The 19,978-nt window shown below is 38.8% G+C and overlaps 1 protein-coding gene across 1 annotated transcript in view; it reads left to right on the top strand.

Moving 5' to 3' along the window:
• The window catches only part of LOC136857523 (UDP-N-acetylglucosamine transporter TMEM241 homolog), a 43,538-nt gene extending 24,499 nt beyond the window's left edge, over positions 1 to 19,039 (top strand). The window contains exons 3-5 of the mRNA XM_067136249.2: positions 621 to 782; positions 5,695 to 5,822; positions 13,562 to 19,039. Coding sequence (XP_066992350.1) covers positions 621 to 782; positions 5,695 to 5,822; positions 13,562 to 13,901 — 630 coding nt within the window. The 3' untranslated portion in view covers positions 13,902 to 19,039. The remainder of the gene's footprint in view (positions 1 to 620; positions 783 to 5,694; positions 5,823 to 13,561) is intronic.
• Positions 19,040 to 19,978: the final 939 nt, after the last annotated feature.

Here is a 19,978-nt window from a genome sequence, read left to right as displayed (position 1 = left end):
ATTTTAAACATAGATTTCCATTGCATTTGTTGATTGTATGTTATCTCAAGATTTTTATGTATTTATGTTTTTTGTATATGTCTTTCTTCTTTATGTTATTTTAGCTGATGATGACCTCTAGGCTAGGTCGAAACATGTCCTATGTAGCTTTTTAGACAGACCATTTATCAAATGGCAAATGTGTATTGAACAGGAGGACTTGATACAATTAAATTCTTTGAGAATTTTATTTTAGATATCCTATGGGAAACCTCAGCTCCCAAACCTCTTCGTTTCTTCAAAGTTGATTAAATCTGCTTGCTGCTTGCAACGTGATACCTTGAAGTTTTCCTGGAGGTCCTTACCATACTCTGTTTTAGTCTTACTTATTTTTATCCTTCTCTTTCCCATTGCTTTCCTCCATTCTTATGCTGAATCATTAGACTAGGTCAGATCATCAAGCAGTACAAAACATAGACTCTTGAGTAATATAACATTTTCAGTTGTTAATAACTCAGGAAAAGATCAGATTACTTTGAAAAATTATATCATATGTTGTGTTCTAATTCAATTCATTAATTGTGTTGTTTTACAAAAACATTTGAATGGAAAGAGATTTAATGTTTTGTTTCTAATTCCAGCCCATTCCAGTATTCGTATCAGTTTGTAATCTACCTCCAGCATGTATCTTTTTATTGGACTACTCATCGAGTCCTTTAAACATTGGACTGGTCCAGGTGACTGCAGGCTTACTCAGCATTGGAGCAGCAATATCAGTTATAATGCTCGACATTACCTTGCCCGTGAGTATCATGTCACTTCTTATCAAAGACCTCTTTATTTTCTCATTTTTTCTTCAGGCAATAAAAAATACATTCACTGGCAAGAAAAAGTGAAACACTACATATTTTAGACAAAAGTTCCATTTGACACATGGTAAATATAAAATATTATGACATTACAGCAATGTGGCAATGTATCATAAGTTAATTAGCCAATTTGAGAAGTTTTGGCGCAATAATTGATAAAGATTGTTGATCGTGACAGTCACAACAGTCCACCAACACAAATTTGGAAATGTCAAAACCTGGAGCTCTGCACAGTTTTGTATGCAGTTCATTGGTCTACATTTTTCCAGCACATTTCCATTCCCTCAGTATTACCACTTCTAGCTGCATTTACAGCTGTGATTCAATCAGGCATGCTCAGGATGCAGTCTCAAATGTTCTTTTGTGGTATGAGCTCCCATTCTGCCTGGAGTGCAGCTTGAAGTTGAGCCAGTGTGTCAGGGGAGCAACTCATAGCAAGCCTCCCAAGCATATCCCTGATATGCTCTATTATCAGGTTTAGGTTGCGACTATGAGCAGGCTCCACCATGCCGACTTCAACCAGTTATTCACGTACACAAACGGCGTGTGCGCAAGCATTGAGATGGTAAAAGTTCTCGCCGATGACCAGTGCAAAAAGCACCACATGATCCACTAAAATCTCCTCAATGTATCGGTGGGCTGTCAAACTTCCATTCTTACCGGGCGAGTTGGCCGTGCGCGTAGAGGCGCGCGGCTGTGAGCTTGCATCCGGGAGATAGTAGGTTCGAATCCCACTATCGGCAGCCCTGAAAATGGTTTTCCGTGGTTTCCCATTTTCACACCAGGCAAATGCTGGGGCTGTACCTTAATTAAGGCCACGGCCGCTTCCTTCCAACTCCTAGGCCTTTCCTATCCCATCGTCGCCATAAGACCTATCTGTGTCGGTGCGACGTAAAGCCCCTAGCAAAAAAAAAAAAAAAAAAAAAAACTTCCATTCTCGACGAAGGTCCGTGCGCACATTATTGGTAATCCCAGCCCAGACCATCACAGAGCCTCCATTGAATTGTGTCCTTACAGAGAAAGTACTGGGTGGATAACGTTCCCCAGACCTTCTCCATACTCTCTCCCTTCCATCCGATGCCCTCAAACAGAATCTGGATTCATCTGTGAACAGCACTGAGCTCCGCTGCTCCACAGTCCAGTTTCAATAGGCATTGGCGAATAGCATCCGAGAGGCGTGGTGCTCACGTATAAACAGAGATCCTGTGGCGGGCCTCTTGGACTTTAAATCCGCTTCATACAACTGCCTTCTTACTGTCCTTTCGCTGATGTTCGTGCCTCATTCTTGCTGCAAATGATTTCTGGCCTCCATAGCTGTTGTGTGTCGATCTCGAAAAACTTGCATTACGTGAGAGTGGTATCATCACGCTCAGTTGTGCTTCTCCTCCAAAGAGAATCGGGCCTCCTGGTGTAGATATTATCCTCTCTGTACTTCTTAAAAGTTCTGTACACGTTAGAACAAGATGTGTCTGTAACGTCTGCTAAATAGCGTATACTGCACCCATCCTCCATTAATGCTACAGCCCTTGCTGCATTTTTGGGTGAAAGAGCCATTATGACCTTACTTAGAAGTGAAACTAACTGTTGTAGACAAGCCGTAATGTCCACAAAAATAAGTGGCACGAGAATTCATGGCAATAAACCTTAAGACACCTGTTTGTGGTTATTCTTGTCAAAAGTCAGGAAACGATCAGTAACGTGAATCAGTTATTGCACTGAAGCTTCTCAAATGGGCTAATTAACTTACGATGCATTGCCATTAAATTTTGTCTGAAATAAGTAGTATTTCACTTTTTTTGCCGGTGAATGTATTTCAAGGGAATCTTATTAATGCTTTGAATAATGAGGTTTTCCGGTTACAACCCAAATTCATCATCATCATCATCATCATCATCATCATCATCATCATCATTTTCCAGTTCCAGTCTCCCGGGTGTGGTGGTCTATGGTAGTATTGTCACAATGTTTTCGAAAGAGGAACATCGGAGGTGGATAAAGATTGAATGTGCCTGAGGTTGTGCAGCACGACAGTTTCATCAAGGTCTTCAAGAGGCTTGTGGGTAATCTGCATTGCCTTACAGAATGGTGGCACAGTGGCCTTCAGTGAGGGACGCCAAAATGTGGCAGACGTGTCGGCCAGGTTGTCCTAGTATAAGCGTCACATTACTGGACACTCATTGATGGCATACGATCCATGAGCTGGCCTGAGATACCGGATTAGCGCATAGGACTATACTTCACATTCTGAAGGCATGTCTGGGCATGAGAAAAATTGCATCACAGTGGATTACGCGTGATTTGGCGGAAATGCAGAAATAGGTACAATACACCGCTGCTCGTGACCACTTGGAGCGCTATGAGCACGAAGGAGAGGCTTTCTTACGTCATGTAATTATGCTGGATGAGACATGGGCCAAATCGTACGAGCCACAACTGAAACGTCAATCGAACGAATGGCGTCATTACAGGTCACCACAAAGATTGAAAGTTTTTCAGAACCTCAGCAGTGTGCAAGTTATGGTTATTCTTGTGGACAGCTGTGACGGTGTTAACCTAATGCATTATATTCCTCCGCAGCAGACCATCAATGCACAGTATTACATGTGGCCAGCTTTGAGAAAAAAGCAGCAACACTTTCTGCAGAACTCATCCATCATTTTGCACAACAAAGCTCAGCCGCACACAGCACAAATTGTGGCTGATTTGTTCGGTCGATGGGACTGGGAATTGCTGTACCATCCACCATATTTCCCTTGTGACTTTGACTTGATTCCTAAGACGAAGGAACCACTTCGTGGCATTCGCTTTAGAACTATTCTAGAGATTTGTTAGGCAGTAGACCACTCCATTCGAAATATCAACACAACAGGTGCTGTTAAAGGTATCCTACGACTTCCACATTGCTGGCAATGAGTTGTACATAATACTGGCGACTACTTTGAAGGACAGTAAAACTTTGTAACATTTGTATCTTTTGTATCATTTGTTTAGTTGTCACTATTAAAGTTTCAACCCTTGTAAATTCTACTGCTGATCTACTGCTTCTGAAGGTACATTCCTACCTTTTCTCTAATTTTTAATTTTTCCTGGGATATAACTTTGAATCCTCTTTAGCCTAATTATTATATATCTTCTTATCTGTAATATTTTCTTTTATTTTAAAAATTGGCATTATAATTTTGTTTTACCCATCTTTTGAACCTGGATCTAAGGCCTAGTTTGAGTCAACTCATCCTACATGAGAGCAATTGTGGAGCTATCTGACGGTGAGATAATGGCCTTTGCCAAGAAAACCAAGCTCAACACCCATGAGGATTCGCAATGCTGACTGCTCGTCACCTCGTAATCTGCAGGCCTCCTTGCTGAGCAATGGTCACTGGGTAGGCCAAGGCCAGTCAGGATTGTAGAGCCATGGTTTAAAAAAAAAAAAAAAAAAAATTGAGACCTGTTTCTCTTTCCATTGGATGGAAACGTTTGAACTCACATACTCTGACAGTTTTCCCCACCTACATCTTTTTAACTACCAGTTCTACCTCTCTCATAACAATGTCTGTTTCTACTTCTCATTGGTTGGATATTTGACTTTGTTTTGTTTCTGCATTGTCCTACATTTAACAAGTCTTGAAAATATTCTGAATAAATGTATATATATACATCTGTGCTAATGCAGACGTGCCACCATCCATTTTTTTCAGCTTCAATTTGTCAATTTTTCTTATTTTTTGCAGCAACAACAGATCTGTGTAATTGAAGGAGTTTTCCTCTGCATTCTCCAACAACACATTGATACATTTCAGTTTGTCGGTGTGAGCAAAGAAGGATTCGTAGATTGCCCCCTCATCACTCTCTTCCTCTACCACGCATTTTCATTTTAGGGTGATTTCAATGTCTGCATCGTCATCTGTTCAAATCGTGGTTCGTACACATCAGTGTTCAGATGTTTTCAACATCCATGTTCCCTCAACCAGCAGTTCGCTTACCAAGAGCTGCAAGATTATCAGTTGTGTTACATTCATCGCCACCCCGATAGTCTACGGGTAGCAAGCCTGCCTCTTACCTGGTCACCCCGCATTCGATTCCTGGCCAGGTCAGGGAGTTTTACCTTGCTCTGAGAGTTGGTTTGAGGGCCGCTCAGCGCACGTGAGAACAGTTGAGGAACCATCTGACTGTGAGGTTTCGGCCTCATTCTAGAAAGCCAAGAATAACGGCCGCGTGAATATGTTACGCAGTCGTAATCTGCAGGGCGTTGGGCTGAGCAGTTTTTGCTTTCGTTTTCTTAACTTGGGAGCATGTGTTAGTGACCACATGGCCCTTAGCTGGTGCCTGAGTATGCTTCCCCTTACTTGTGCCAGGCTCTTCACTTTCATCTATTTTATCTGATCTCCCTTGGTCAACTCTTGTCCTTTTCTGACTGCGACAGTATTAAAACATTCGAGGGCTAGGAGTCTTTCATTTTTGCACCCTTCGTGGCCATGTCTTTCTTTGGGTGATACCTTCTTGTTCTGAAGTGTCAGATCCCCTCCAATTTTTCCCACTGATTAGTGTTAATAGGGGATGGTTGCCCAGTTATACTTCCTCTTAAAACAATAATTACCACCACCACTTTTCTTTTTTAAAAATAGATATGTCCAGAACTGCACGTGGATGATCAAGAGTTTGCTTTGTATTAAATGTACTCTTGAGTCCAAGTTTGTATCACAACTTACCTTTCTTGTAATAAGTATGTCTTTTGTCTTGGTTGAAGTATGTTCAAGATGTGGTATCTCTGTATATTAGTTGTAATGAAACTGAGAGTTTAGAAAGTTAAAAAAAGTGTGAACTTTGGTGAACGTGATATTCTTATTAGTTTGCAGACTCGGGCTACTCGTGGTTGCTCGCTCACGTCGTGTTCCTGACAGCGCAGTCACTCCACGCAAGAATTACCGATCCACATTACACAGAATTTGATAAACTTTATTACAGTAATATTTTCAGGTAAGTTTTACTGTATTTAGGTATCAACAATCCTTTCGGCTGTGGTGAGCCCGTGGTAATAATAGCCTATAGTAGATCAGAACAAGGAGAGGGCGACATGGAAGTTGATGATCCACTGCCCGACTCAGGGTTTCCTGGAAAAGGGCGATGCAAGAAGAAGGCTTAGAAGGAGAGCAGTAGATGAGAGAAATTACATAGAATAAGAAACATAGTAGTAGATAATATGGATATTCAGTATTTAGCACTTGTTTTAAGTTTTGTCTTTCCTTAGATTGGATAATGACTTTAAAACAGGTGACTGAATATTCTCTTTTATCTTTGCGTGATTTTTGTTTTCCTACAAGGATGGTACAACTGTTATTATGTGTGTAAATTGGAAATGCATTGCTCAGACAATTTCTTCTAATTAAATTGTGATTTAGTTAATTAATTTTGTCTGCTGGTAACAATAGTATATTTATTGTCCTTACTAGTTATCCGAAAGTCATTTCTCCATTTCTTTTGTAAATGGCCGTCTTGCCTAAAAAGGAGTTTTATAAAATCTTCTATCCTTAAATTCTATCATGGTTTTGGGAAATACTTATCTATATATAAAATCCATTAAACTTCCTGTCCAGCTGCGGGTCTGTCTGAGGATTTTTACCATCTTCTCGATGAAGAAGGAAGTTCAGACTTTACATGCATATTCACCTTAGATTGTAGTTTTTCTCACAAATGATAAAACTGCTGAAAGTTTGACAGAAATTCTTTAAATAATAATAAGAATTTTGCTCCCCACAGCACTCACTGGTGCAGCGGATTCATGACCTTCTAGCCAGGTTGTGTGATGCTGCAATCAGAATCACTTTCATGTTGCTCCCAAGTCACGTTGAGTTTGCGGGAAATGAACTTGCGGATGAAGCTGCAAAAAAAAAAGCAGCACCAATACCACCTATAGCTATGAACGTACCTGCTATTGATATTTGTTCTCAGGTATGTCAAACCATCTTGACATCCTGGGAATTGGAGTGGTTCACTATCTAAACTTCCAACATACTGAGAGCAAATAAGAAGGTGACTGCTGTGTGGTGGTCCTCTTTCTGGCCTTCATGGAGAGAGGCTGTTAATTTTATGTAGGCTGAGGATAGGTCATGGAAGATCTACGCATTTTTACCTTCTGAAGAGGGAAGACCCCCACACCCGGTTTGTTCTTCTGGTGCCGAATTTGCCGTTGCCCACATCTTCACACAGTGTGCTGATCACTCTGGCCTAAGACAGAACCTCAGTCTGCAGGAAACTTGAACTCCTACTAGCCGGTGACGTGATTACTGCTGATTTTGTCATTCACTTTATGTATGAGAGTTGACTAATCAAGGGGTTCTAAATTTCAGGTTTTCAGTGTCCTTTTTGGCTTAATAAAATTATTATTATTATTATTATTATTATTATTATTATTATTATTATTATTATTATTATTATTATTATTATTATTATTATTATTATTATTAACATTGATGCTTTCACGGCCTGGTGACGAACAAGTGTACTATTACAGGTCCAACGATAAAGCATTCTTAAATTCATACCTTATTGTAGAAATCTTCCTCGTGAACAGTCAAGATTTTCTTCTGAAGACGTGGAGCAGTGTTCTCTGCGAAACGTAAAGAGTTTCACCTTGGTTTGCTGACACGGCATAAGTCCAAAAGTCCATATCATGCCTATTATTATTGTTGTTGTTATTTTTAAAATTCATTTTCAGATTCCTCCATTTAATAAATGGTTTTAAATTTATTTTTATTTTGTATCCACTTAATGTGTTCAGAGAGGACACTTACCTAGTTGTACTTCCTCTTAAAACAACAATCACCACCATCTGTCTGTCATTTTCTGGTCACTACATCTGGATTACATGCAAATGTATTGCCATGTCCTCTTACCCATTCCCTGAAACTACAGGTAATGTGAGCATTCTTCTCTATCAAGTTGTATGAAGATAGGAAGAGAAGACAAGGACAAACACGAAAACATAAAAGGGCAAGGACGATCTCCACATCTTCATACACTGCTGTCTTTGATGAGGTAGTTTATGCTTGCCAGCTTCATCTTCAGGGCGAGAACCAACACATTGAGGGCCCATCTTGACAGATCTTCAGCCTTGACACAGGAGGTGTTGGATGAGAAAGAAAGCTGGGTAAATGAAGTGGGAAGAAACGTAAGATAAAGGTGAATACATGTAGCACAGTAAAAGATAAGGAACCGAGCTCGATAGCTGTAGTCGTTTAAGTGCGGCTAGTATCCAGTATTACAAGTTATAAATCTCATTTTACAACCGTATTGGATTTCAGAATAAGAAATTATGTTAATAAAAACCACCTTTCCAATACTCAATGTCCTTTATATTTAGGATAAAACCACTTAATTACAAGTAGGACATGTTTCACTCAATCATAGTGAGCACCATCAGCTATAGATAACATAAACCATGGTGGGTCAGGGCCCTGATCCTGGTATATATAACGAAAAAATGTCTAATATACATTGATAAAATATGAATTTTAACAATTTAAAAATAATCAATAAGATTATATTATGTCTATTACAACAAATTGATCATTAAAATTGCTTAAAATATAAACTGGAATGAATGACTTAAAATGTTATTATAGTATGTAGTGATTAGATGTTCGTATAAATCGTTGACCATTATATCTTTGCTCAATTGCATTAGACTGTTTATGGTAAAAACAGTTATTCACATAAGGGTGAGCTCTTGTAATAAACTATGATGTTGTTTTAAAAAAATAAACATGATGAAGAATATTAAAATCGCATGTAATGGTTGAAAAACGAACTTCACTGATGATAAAACATCGTCTGGATCGGCGTAAATTAACCTTTATGGGACTTCCTTGCGTTGTGTTTCAAACATTATTTTGTGTAGTAATGTGTTAATATTGGTCTCCTAATGGAGAACTACTGATCTCGTAGGTGAAATTTAAATCAGGTGTATCCTGTAAAAGAAGAAAAAGGGAGAATAGTATGTGTGTCAGCTGTTGGAATTTAAAGGCTGTACCACGGTAAGGAAATAATAACAGAAAGCACTTACCCATGTGTGATTGATGGGAGATTAGTCCCTTGGTTGTTTACTGATGTTTGATGGTCACTGACTTGCTGCTACGTGTGTTGTACGAATGCGGTCATGGAGGCGGGGAAGGTAACGGGAAGGGGAAGGGAGGCGGGGCGTTACGCGAGTTGTCGGCCAATGGAGGGGATGCAGTGCTAGGAGGCGTTGTAGGAGTGACTACTGTTGCTGTTGTTACTACAGGAGGATTGAAAGCATGTTTATAATGGAAAATCTTCATGAAATTATTAGCATTAATTCCAAATTTAGCAATTAGATTGGGGATTTGCTCAATTATGGGGCTGTTAATGTCCAAGACGTCATTTAAATTACTATTTTTATTAAAGTGCTGGTCCAAGGAAATGTAAGCATTTTCATACCCGGTCATTAAACTGCTTTTATTTACGTATTTGAGTATTTGCATATCTTGATCGATAGTACTGAAATTATGCCCTGTGTCCCTCATATGAATACTCATGGTGGAATGCTTTTTGTGTTTCAAGGCATTATAATGTTCTAAATATCTTATTCTAAAGCTACGGCCAGTTTGCCCTATATAAGACAGACACACAGTGGGTAGGGCTGCCTCCAAAGAGGGTTCCTACTGCTACCTTTATAGTTCTAATTATTTACAGTACTTGATATGTATCATTTACAGTATTTTATGAGCAATACCTCCTCTTCCTATTCATATATCTCCTCGGCTAGTAAAGCTGCAAAATTTGAATGGAATATATATATATGATTCTGTTTGTGAAGAGTTGAATAGTCTTTTTGTTATTTCTTGACAACAGATAGTGATATAAATGATCTCCTTCATAAAAGATCTATGTAAAGTTGCCAAAGGATGAAGATTGATTTTGGAAAATAAAGCCAGATTTTGTTGAAAGTTGACCTCAAGACTGATTATATAGGCATAGTAGTAAGTGATAAACAATATGCTTCATTATAGATGAAAAAACAACTTAAAAGGTGGTAAAAGAAACAGTAAAAATAACTTGCCTAGCTTGTTCATAACATCACCAATTCATAATCATCGACAAGTTTATGCAACGTAAACAATATTGTACATAAATGAGCATGATTTAAAGTGATTTGATGTAATCTGAGGATGTTCTTGTAGAACGAAACATGTCATTCTTTTTTTAATACCGTAGAGTCTCGGTAATCCGAACTAATTGGGACTGGAGTCAGTTCGGATTACGAAATTTTCGGATTAACCGGAAAATATTTTCTAATAATAATGTTATTGTTTTTACATCCTGCTAACTACTTTTACGGTTTCCGGAGACGCCTAGGTGCTGGGATTTTCTCCCACAGGAGTTCTTTTACGTGCCAGTAAATCTACTTGCACGAGGCTGACGTATTTGAGCACCTTCAAATACCACCGGACTGAGCCCGGATTGAACCTGCCAAGTTGGGGTCAGAAGGCCAGCGCCTCAACAGTCTCAGGAAAATAGGTTCTACAACACAGTACAGTACATACTGTAATTTAAAGTGTCCATTCTTTAGTAGTTACGTTAATAAACAGAGTGACAACGAGGAAGACCACAATGAACAACTAGTGTCACATTCAGATCCAGTGGCCACCTTAGAACTTGCTGTACATTACGTCGAGCAACACTCCACTGCTACGCTCACCAATGTGATGTTTATGAGACGCTGGTTTAACACTGCATCTTCGAGTAGGTTGCAGTCACTATGGCAAAAGAAACTCACAGACTTTGTAAAGATAAACAACCTGTGATTGATGGTTTATGATGTGTAATTATGTTTACATTAAGTTATTCTAGTAAAATATTACTGATAAAATGCAAGTAAATCTTCATTCTATAATATGTTCTTTCATTTCAATAAGGAGATTTAAAAAAAAATATGAATATTTCAGTTCGGATTAACCAGACTTTCGGATTAACGGGACTCTAATGTATATGTATTGTTGTACGGGCATGGTATATATGTTATAATGAGGGTTGTAGTGGAAACGGAAATAGGTTTCAGACTCACTCGTGAAATGAAAATTAAATATGAACATCCATGTAATGGGCTGCTTAGAAGGGCTCTGGACCAATCAAAACAGGAAGATAATTGTATTTAAATTAGTTGTAAGTATTTATGTGTCTCAATATACCTCGGTTTATTTGAAGAAAATTCAAAATCAGAAGCACAAGAAAACTGCACACCACAGTTATAGCAAAACATTAGAATATATTGTGCTTTGTTAGCTTAACTCAACTATTTAAAATAGTTTTGTAAGTTGTAACTGGTATCTATATTGGGACAAATTTACCACTAGTATTATCAATTAGTTATTATACATCTTAGTAATTTTCTAGAGGTGTCTCGTGAATAATAATAATGTTTTTCAGTTTTTCCATTAATTTAATAAAAGGTTCAGTTACACTTGGATGTTTGAAGTAATAATTAGTATCACACATTCCAGAGATTTATAAAGTAGTGTAGGTAAAAATACAGTTCCCAGTACTGATTAGATATGGAAGTTCTTTACTATGGGCCTTTGAAATAATGCAGGAGGTTTAAAACATTAACATATTATACAACAAAGAAACTTCAGCCGAATAAAAGGGAAATGGATTTCAGACTGCATTGCCCCTTTCCAGATAGGTTTCAGACCCTGTTCCATTGCCTTCCGGCACCACTGCATCCCTGGTTATAATGAGTGTTTTCGGCAGACTGAAAAGCTTTAAAGTTGCATTATATTTCCATATGTTCAAATAGATTAAGTAGAAGAATTGGGATTGGTGAGGAGAGAGCCTACCTATTTGAAGATGGCAGTATATGAAAATATGGAGATTGTCCTTGTCTTTTTGTGTTTTCTTTCTATTTCCTCCCTCCCTCCCCCTGTGTTTAACCTGCCATAAATTCCTTTCTGTACATGCTTTTATTTAAGATTAATTAAGTAGTCAAGAAGGTTTAATAAGACTTTCTTCTCCTTTTATAATATTTCTTTGACAGATACAGTCTGGAATGTAGTATGCTCGTCCATAGGGCTCAGATGTTTATGACACGTCATATTTTTCTCCTTTATATTACAGTATTTCCATGTAAAATACAAGTTAAGCATGATGTTATCTACAGTGACTAAAATTTTCACGGGTCATATAAAGTCATACGTTGGCCTTTTAATGCTTTTGTCATTTACTGATAATTTTTCATATTGTGGTCATATTTCCCCACAAATTTTCATTATTTTTGTCATATTTTCATCTTTTTTATTCCATTTTCGCATACCTGCTTGCATGATATAGATGTTGATTCCCATAGCAAACCTGAAATATTTGTTCCGAATGAGTAAATTTATAATATAATAATATAATAGCATAATAGGTGTGCTATTTACCAACTGATGAGCCCAAATTGAAGTGTGCGGCCGAATAAGGGTCTGTGTTACATTTTTACCCATTTTGACTGTTTGGTTGAGTAAGGTCTATAGACACGATTTCCACAAGTTAGGTTAGAGAATTAGCTTGTGTGGTATAAGGGTCTACGTTTGCACTTGCCTACCGCCAGGCATACTGAAGCTCTCCCACCTTTTCAAGCTCATAATTCGAAACAAGCCGGGTGAAACATAAATCCTTATTCAGCCGCACGCTTCACTTAGCACACTGGGGCAAAGCGCAGGCAACCAGGAATGTGTTAGCTGGAAAATTCATAATGTCCAATAACAGACCAACTATATTGGTATTACCTGCTTGCAGTCGTCTCAGAGATGGATTTTTCACATCTAATTGTTGTCTATAATTTCTTACAGTTATCTTTCTTAGAAATACATATTTAGGTGAATTAGGAGAGTAAGCTATATATTAACTGTTCTGATGAGGTTGACGTCAGGAAGGGCATCTCACCTCCTACCCGACCCTGTAGGGAAACGGGACAACGGTTGGACAAACAACAAAAACAGGAGAGTAAGCTATATAGAAATAGACAGATGTGTAGAAAGCGACGGAAAGGTGAGCCTCAGTTGAACTGTATAGCCTAATGATTTGACGTATTTCAAATATGCCCTAATAACATCCTCTTTTATTTCTATTACAAGTCATTGTTGCGTGAAAATAGATCATTGCTATTTGAAAACTCTAAAATGTATGTAATTTGCTATTGTAATTATTTGTGATCGCCCATCAAAATGTGACATTTATTTCATTCTGTGCAGAGTCGAGAGGCGACGGGATACTATCTCACTCCTCATTTCCCTAGTATGCCTCTTCAGTGACCTCTAGGCTATCTATGACAGCTGTTGGCGGAACTGTGGAGGATCAAATCAGCCTTTGGGCTGAATACCCAACATACATATTTATTTATTACTGAATGTGCTAGATTTTGAAAGAATATTTTCAATATAATGTTAATTTAAACAGCAGGAAGATTTTGAAAATGTGACCAAAACATTTTAAAGTCATATTTATTGTCATATTTTTATACTTTTTAGGTCATAAATTCTTGCATATTTTTAATATTTTTACGTCATAAACATCTGGGCCCTACTCATGAATCTCTGTTAAAATCTCAAAAGTAAGATTAAGGGCATATTTTATTTTAAAGTTTTGTGAATGCAAGAGAAGTAGGGACTTTTAGTTTGAGGCGAGAAGAGTAATAAGAGTTCCTTCTTGTATTTCAGTGTGGTAGTTCTGGCTCCAGCCAGTTTTTACCTGGAGGAAGCTTTCTCCGCATTGCACTTCCAGCACCGACGCCAGCTGCGGTTCTATCTGGGCTGTCTGTGTAGCGGGATCCTGGGTGTTCTGTTGCAGTTGTGGACAGCCCGGGTACGCTCTGGGCGGTGGTTCGTCCACTCGCAGGCACTGGCCAGGGTCGTTGCGAGTCTCCTCGCCTTACCCGTGTTCAGTTCGGAACCTTCGTCCACGGTGTGGATCTTTATAGCAGTGAACTTGCTAACGACAGTGGTGATTCCTTCAGAATCCGAGTTGGACGAGAAATATATTAATGTGCTAAGCGTATGAGTACGGTCTTCCCAGTTCCAGTTTGTGTTTCTTAGTTTTATTGTTACACTATGATGTGTCAGTGGAGGAGATGACAGCCAGGAAGCAGCAAGAGAGGTTCCTACTCTTTAAGTACTGATGGAACTATCATTAACGTGTGTAAGATGGAAATGGACATATGATGCAGAGTGAACAATAAACAAACAAACATGCATACTTAGCAAAACTTCACTTGTTAGTACAATGGGTTTACCTATGCATATTACAGCGTGTTGACGGTATTCTAAATTTGTTTGAAGATGTTTTTTGTTTGTTGTGTTTGATTAGCAATCTGATTGCTAGAGAGAAATGTGAACAAGAAGAGGAGAAAATTGTGTAGTGTGGGCTGTGAAATGGGGAGGGTTGCTGATCTACTTCATCTTCAGGTCCCTAGCCATTCTGGATGTTGGCATCCATCGTAGCTGTGCCTTCCTTGTCAACTCTGCTCAGAATAGCTCTGTGATTGTCCTTAGATATTTAAACAGGAGATACTTCCCCTCCTAATGATTCTTTCTTGGTATATTCTTTTTGAAGAAGCTGCTATCTGCTTATGTTCCTCATAATGATTCGAGGTATTATAGAGGCATTACTTCTCATCTGTCTTCATTCTCCATTGTTTTTCAAAGGGTCTGTCCATGATACCCTCAACATCCTCCTATGCAGAAAAGCCTCTAACTTCTTCAATGCCATGAAAGAGAACAGAAAACACATTGCAACGATTTGTTTCAAAACTGGAATCACTTGCGATTTTCTTGAGGTAATAATAAACAGAAAATACAGTATCTTACCGTGCATTGGAGTTGTCTTGCTGCTGAAAGATCCCAAAAGGAATGATGACGTGTGACGAAAACTGCAGAGAGGAAATACTCGGGAAACAAAATACACCTGTCCAAATCTGGCCACAGATGAACCTGCTGGTAGATTGGACTTACATGGTGTGCAGGATGACAAGGAGTGCCTTTCTTACCACGCGGGAAACCTGTAATTCATGTTTTCTAGCACCCGTCCCATAACGTGCTAGGCACATGATCCGGACATGCTTATAAACTAGCATCACATGCCCGGCGTGTGATCTACACTGAACGTGTTAAATATCAGGAATGCTTTACGTGTGATATTTTCAGAGCATTTGCATTTTGTTTGTTTTTCAAACAGAAATACATATAACACCTGTTGGTTGACTTTTTTGTTTCAATGAAAACATGATCATTTTTGTAAAAAAAATATAAAACTTGCACAGGCTGTGTTTGGCATTCACATACCAAATTAATGAAGGACATCAACCCAGTGTAATGCAAAATCAAGATCACAAATAAATATAATTGTGAAGAAAGAAATGTTTGAAAAACCTACATTAAAAAACAAAAATTGGAGCAGTTGGTATAGATTTTAAAGTCTAGTAAAATTCCCATTGCTACTTTGTGTGGATAACCAATACAGTCAAACTTCAATAGAACAATATCCAGGGGACCTTAAAATTAATGTTGTTATAGCAGGGTTATTGTTATAACGAGGTTTTGTTAAATAGTGACTACTAACTACTGTACCTACTGTACAGAAAAGTGAAGTATATACAGTACTCTTCTGACGAAAAAGAACATTAAAATACAATTAATGAAACACATTTTGTTCACTCCGTTTATTAGTAGAGTATCTTACTCTTGTGTACAGAAGAATTAACTTATTTTCCTTTGTTTCTCTTGTAAATATTGTTTTTATCTCCTCTAACGTAGTCACAGTTGTTCCGCTGAAACACTGGGGATTGAAGATGCTACTTGCTGGATGGTTTCCAACTGACCGATTAGTTCCATCAGAGGTGGAGGAGGATTCACACCACATGACTGTCATCATCAGAATCTTCAACAGGCAAATCTCCCTTTAACTCTTTGATGATAGATTTGTCGGTGTATGCTTCAAACACCAATGCCTTATCATCCACTGGCACATATTCAACCATTGATACATCTATGGTTTTCGCAGTTACTGCTGAATACTCCTCAAGATCACTTTGAACATCATCCTGTATTTCTTTATCCACCACAACATTCTCACCAACATCTACACTTTGGAAATCGTTGCTTTTTTTCCAGCTGTTTGCAATCACATTCGGCTCTACACTGTTCCAGGAACTAGCAATCATGTCACAAGTCTGCTTCACATCGAAGCTGTAGGGATTGTCCGCCTTTCTTTCAATGTTTGCTATCACATGTCGAACTAGACGTGAATGGTATTTTGTCTTGAAGTTCTTAATTATTCCCATATCTCGTGGCTGAAAGATTGAAGTACAGTTCGGGCGGAAGTAGCATACTGTAGTTCTACATTCTTCAACACTGGCATCTTGTTGTGCGCGCTACAATTATCCACCAGCAATGCAATTTTCTTCTTTTTTCTTGCCATCTCTTTATCAAGCGAAAGCAACCACTCACTAAAGAGAGCAGATGTCCAGGCTTTTTGATTTGCCTTGTAATTGACTGCAATAAAAACTTACATTTACAAAAAAAAAAAAAAAAAAAAAAAAAAGGTGGTTGAGTTCAGTAATGAATGTACCTACTCTTCATGCATACTCATAAAATGACTACAGTAGGTAGTGTATCAACTTATGAATTAAAGAAAGATAAAATAAAATTTATGTACTCTTACCTGGTAAGCTTTTTACATTTTTGAAGCATTGGGGGTTTGCTGATCTTTCGATCACCAATGGTTTCAACTTATGTGTTCCCATTGCGTTGCTGCAGAGAAGAACCGTTAGGCGTACTTTAGATTACTTCCCTCCTTTACATTTTTCTCCTCTAAAGGCAATCGTCTTCTCTGGCATCAGCTGATAAAACAATCCTGTCTCATCTGCATTGTACATGTTTTTAGGACCGCACTTTTCCAGCAGTTTACACATGGTGTTTTTCCGCCAACATTTTGTATCACTTGAAGGTGCCGATTTTTCTTCGCCTGAAATCACTTTAAAAATAATCCCATGCCGCTCTTTAAACCTCTGCAGCCATCCGTTACTTACCTTAAAGTTAGAATCGCCAAGCAACTTAGCGAAATCTAAGGCTTTTTGACATATCAAGGGGCTATTAATTGGAATGTTCTGTGCACACCACCGCAGTGTAGCACTGCCCACATTGTCAGCAGCAGCCATCTTCATTTTTTTCCTTGAAGGGTTAAACTTGCCACCTAGAAAACTTTCTTCAATTTCTTCCCATTTTTTTTTAAACATAGCCACCGTCGATTGTGCAAGTCTATACTTCCTTGGTACGTCTACCTGATTCCTCCTGTTATCAATGTCTTTGAAAACTTCCAGCTTATCTGTTTCCGAGTTCCAGCCATTGTCCAAATCTCATTAGCCAAGTCCAAAACGTATTTATCACCTTAAAATCATTTACAGATTACACAGATCATGTAAATAAACTTCGTACGAGCTCAACACAATACTTCTGACTGCAACTCAAGCTCAGTAATGTACAGACTACAACAGTTAACACTGTTTCAAACACAGGAGCTCTTTGACTCTTGCTACTTGCCGCCGAGCACAGCTTGGTGCGGCTATTCGCTACCTGCTTACTGCCAGCACCGTATGTAGGGAAGCTTCTAAGAATACAGCGCTGAAGGTCTAAAGGTTTAACAAACAATACATACTGTTATGGTCAGATTCTTAGAAGCAGAAAATAGTAAGATCCTTGAAACTTTGTCCCCATTATAACAGGGTGTTACTAAAATTACTTCATTGTTCTAATGAGTGATAATTAACATAGTCAATATAGGAAATCTGCAGGACCATATAAAATTATCGCTGTACTTGAGTTTATCGTTGTATCGGTAATCGTGCTACGGGGGTTTGACTGTATTGAGGGATTCCAATGCATGGATTTTGTTGTTAATGTTACCATCATCTAATTTAAGAATTGTGGTAACAGACTGCATTGAAAAAATTCAATTTTTCACCCACATCATGTTTTTGCTCGTCCTGTAAAATCTGTACAGTTCCTTGAGAGTGTCATTTACGATAAGTTAGTGAAAAGTGGATACTTGTCAGATGTACCCATGACCTAAGACTCGAGTTGTGAACGGCTTGGGTTGAGAAGATTTGTATAATCATGCATATTTTTTTGTCAATATATTCTTGGTGCTGCAACATATGCCTGAGTGTCATCTCCTTTCTCTGGCCTTTACAGTGCATATTATGTAATTTATGAAACAGAAGGCCGTGGTAGTGATATGAACTGAATACAGTGGAACTTCAGTAATCTGGATCTTATCAAACTGAAGAGGAAGTGTGACATTACTAGGTAGAGATATTCATCAAATGTGGTAGTGTTTTTCATTAATCAAGAAGGGAGAAGTGTTTTGTATTGGGAATAGGTTCACATCATTGCCTGCCCTGGCCGCTGGTAGAACGTGAAAATTACATTGCCATCATCATCATCCTCCTCCTCCTCCTCCTCCTCTTGTCCCCTTATCCAGTTCGAGCCAGGTCGTGTATGGCACTTCTCCACATTCCTCTTCCATAACTTCGTCCCAGTCTAGGTTTCTTCTTGCTACACTCTCTTTATTGAATCGATCCACCATGTTCTAGGTCTTCCTCTCGCTCTCTTTCCCTCGAACTTTATAATCTGTTTTGGTATTCTTTTCTCCTCCAACCTCTTTACATGTCCAAACCATCTTAGTTTATTCCTATCAGTTCTCTCATTTAGTTTTTCTATTCTGACTTCCTTTCTAACATCTTCGTTTCTCACTCTATCTTTCCTATTATACAGTACTCCTTAGGTATTTTATTCCGCAGGCTTAAATTCCACTTTCCTCCCTACTCATCACTGTTCACGTCTCAGCTGCATAGGTCAATATGAGTGACTAATACAATTTGTACATTATCCCTTTACACTTCCTTATTCCAGACAAGGTTTCTTACGCTCTGGTAGAATGCATTGCCCTGTTGTACCCTCTTGCTAATGTCCATGTCCAGCCTTGTATTCTGCATTCATTCACTCCCCAGGCATTTGAAACTGTTCACAATTTCAAGGTTTTGACCACCAATTTTCACAGTGCCTTGTCTTTCTCCTCTTGATAACATCGTGGTCTTGGCTTTCTCTGTGCTGATTTTTATACCAAAACCAAACCACACCCAACTCTATGGCGCAACAGCCCTGAAGAGCCATGGCCTACCAAGCGACCGCTGCTCAGCCCGAAGGCCTGCAGATTATGAGGTGTCATGTCAGCACGACGGATCCTCTTGGCCATTATTCTTGGCTTTCTAGACCGGGGGTGCCATCTCACCATCAGATAGCTCCTCAGTTGTAATCACGTAGGCTGAGTGGACCTCGAACAAGCCCTTAGATGCAGGTAAAAATCCCTGACCTGGCTGGGAATTGAATCCAGAGCCTCCATGTAAGAGGCAGGCATGCTACCCTTACTCCGCGGGGTCGGCTGATTTTCATACCATACTTTTCAATTTTCTTGTTCAGGCTATCACGTTGTTCTTTCCTATTCATTCCCAAGACCACAATATCATCTGCAAATAGTAGTAACTTTCTCTCTCTATTCCCATCTACTTTGTCTCATTTACAATTTTTTCCATAACCATTAGAAAAAAAAAAGGATGACAGCACTCTCCCCTGTGCATTGTGTGTAGAAGTAAAAGGGAAAACATGACGAAAGTTGGTCAGCTTTTCTCTTCCTGTGTTCAGTTCGCAGGACTGAATTGTAAAGCTGGTGACTGGCATTTCAGAGTGCCTGTGGATGTTAAGGAACCTCTTTGCTGTTAAATTCTAGCTGTTGTACTTATTGATAGGTTAGTTTGTGCACTGTAGCAGAGATGACTGGCAGCAGGGGAGTGAATGAACACACCTCACCTAGGCGAAACATAAATGTTGACGGCTGGATGCCGTTCCTGACACCATCGTCAGTTGGAGAGTTAATGAAGATGATGTGAATGATATTGAATGACATTAGGTAAAGAGGTGGAAGGAATCTGCTGTGACCTATGATTAGGAACTATCCTAGCATTTGCCTGGAAGTGAATATGGCAAACCACAGAAAACCATTCTCAGGAGAGCTGATGTTGAGGT

This window comes from Anabrus simplex, chromosome 1 (assembly GCF_040414725.1).
Source record: "Anabrus simplex isolate iqAnaSimp1 chromosome 1, ASM4041472v1, whole genome shotgun sequence".
NCBI classification, from domain to species: Eukaryota; Metazoa; Arthropoda; class Insecta; order Orthoptera; family Tettigoniidae; genus Anabrus; species Anabrus simplex.
This window is presented reverse-complemented; position numbering and strand designations above follow the sequence as displayed.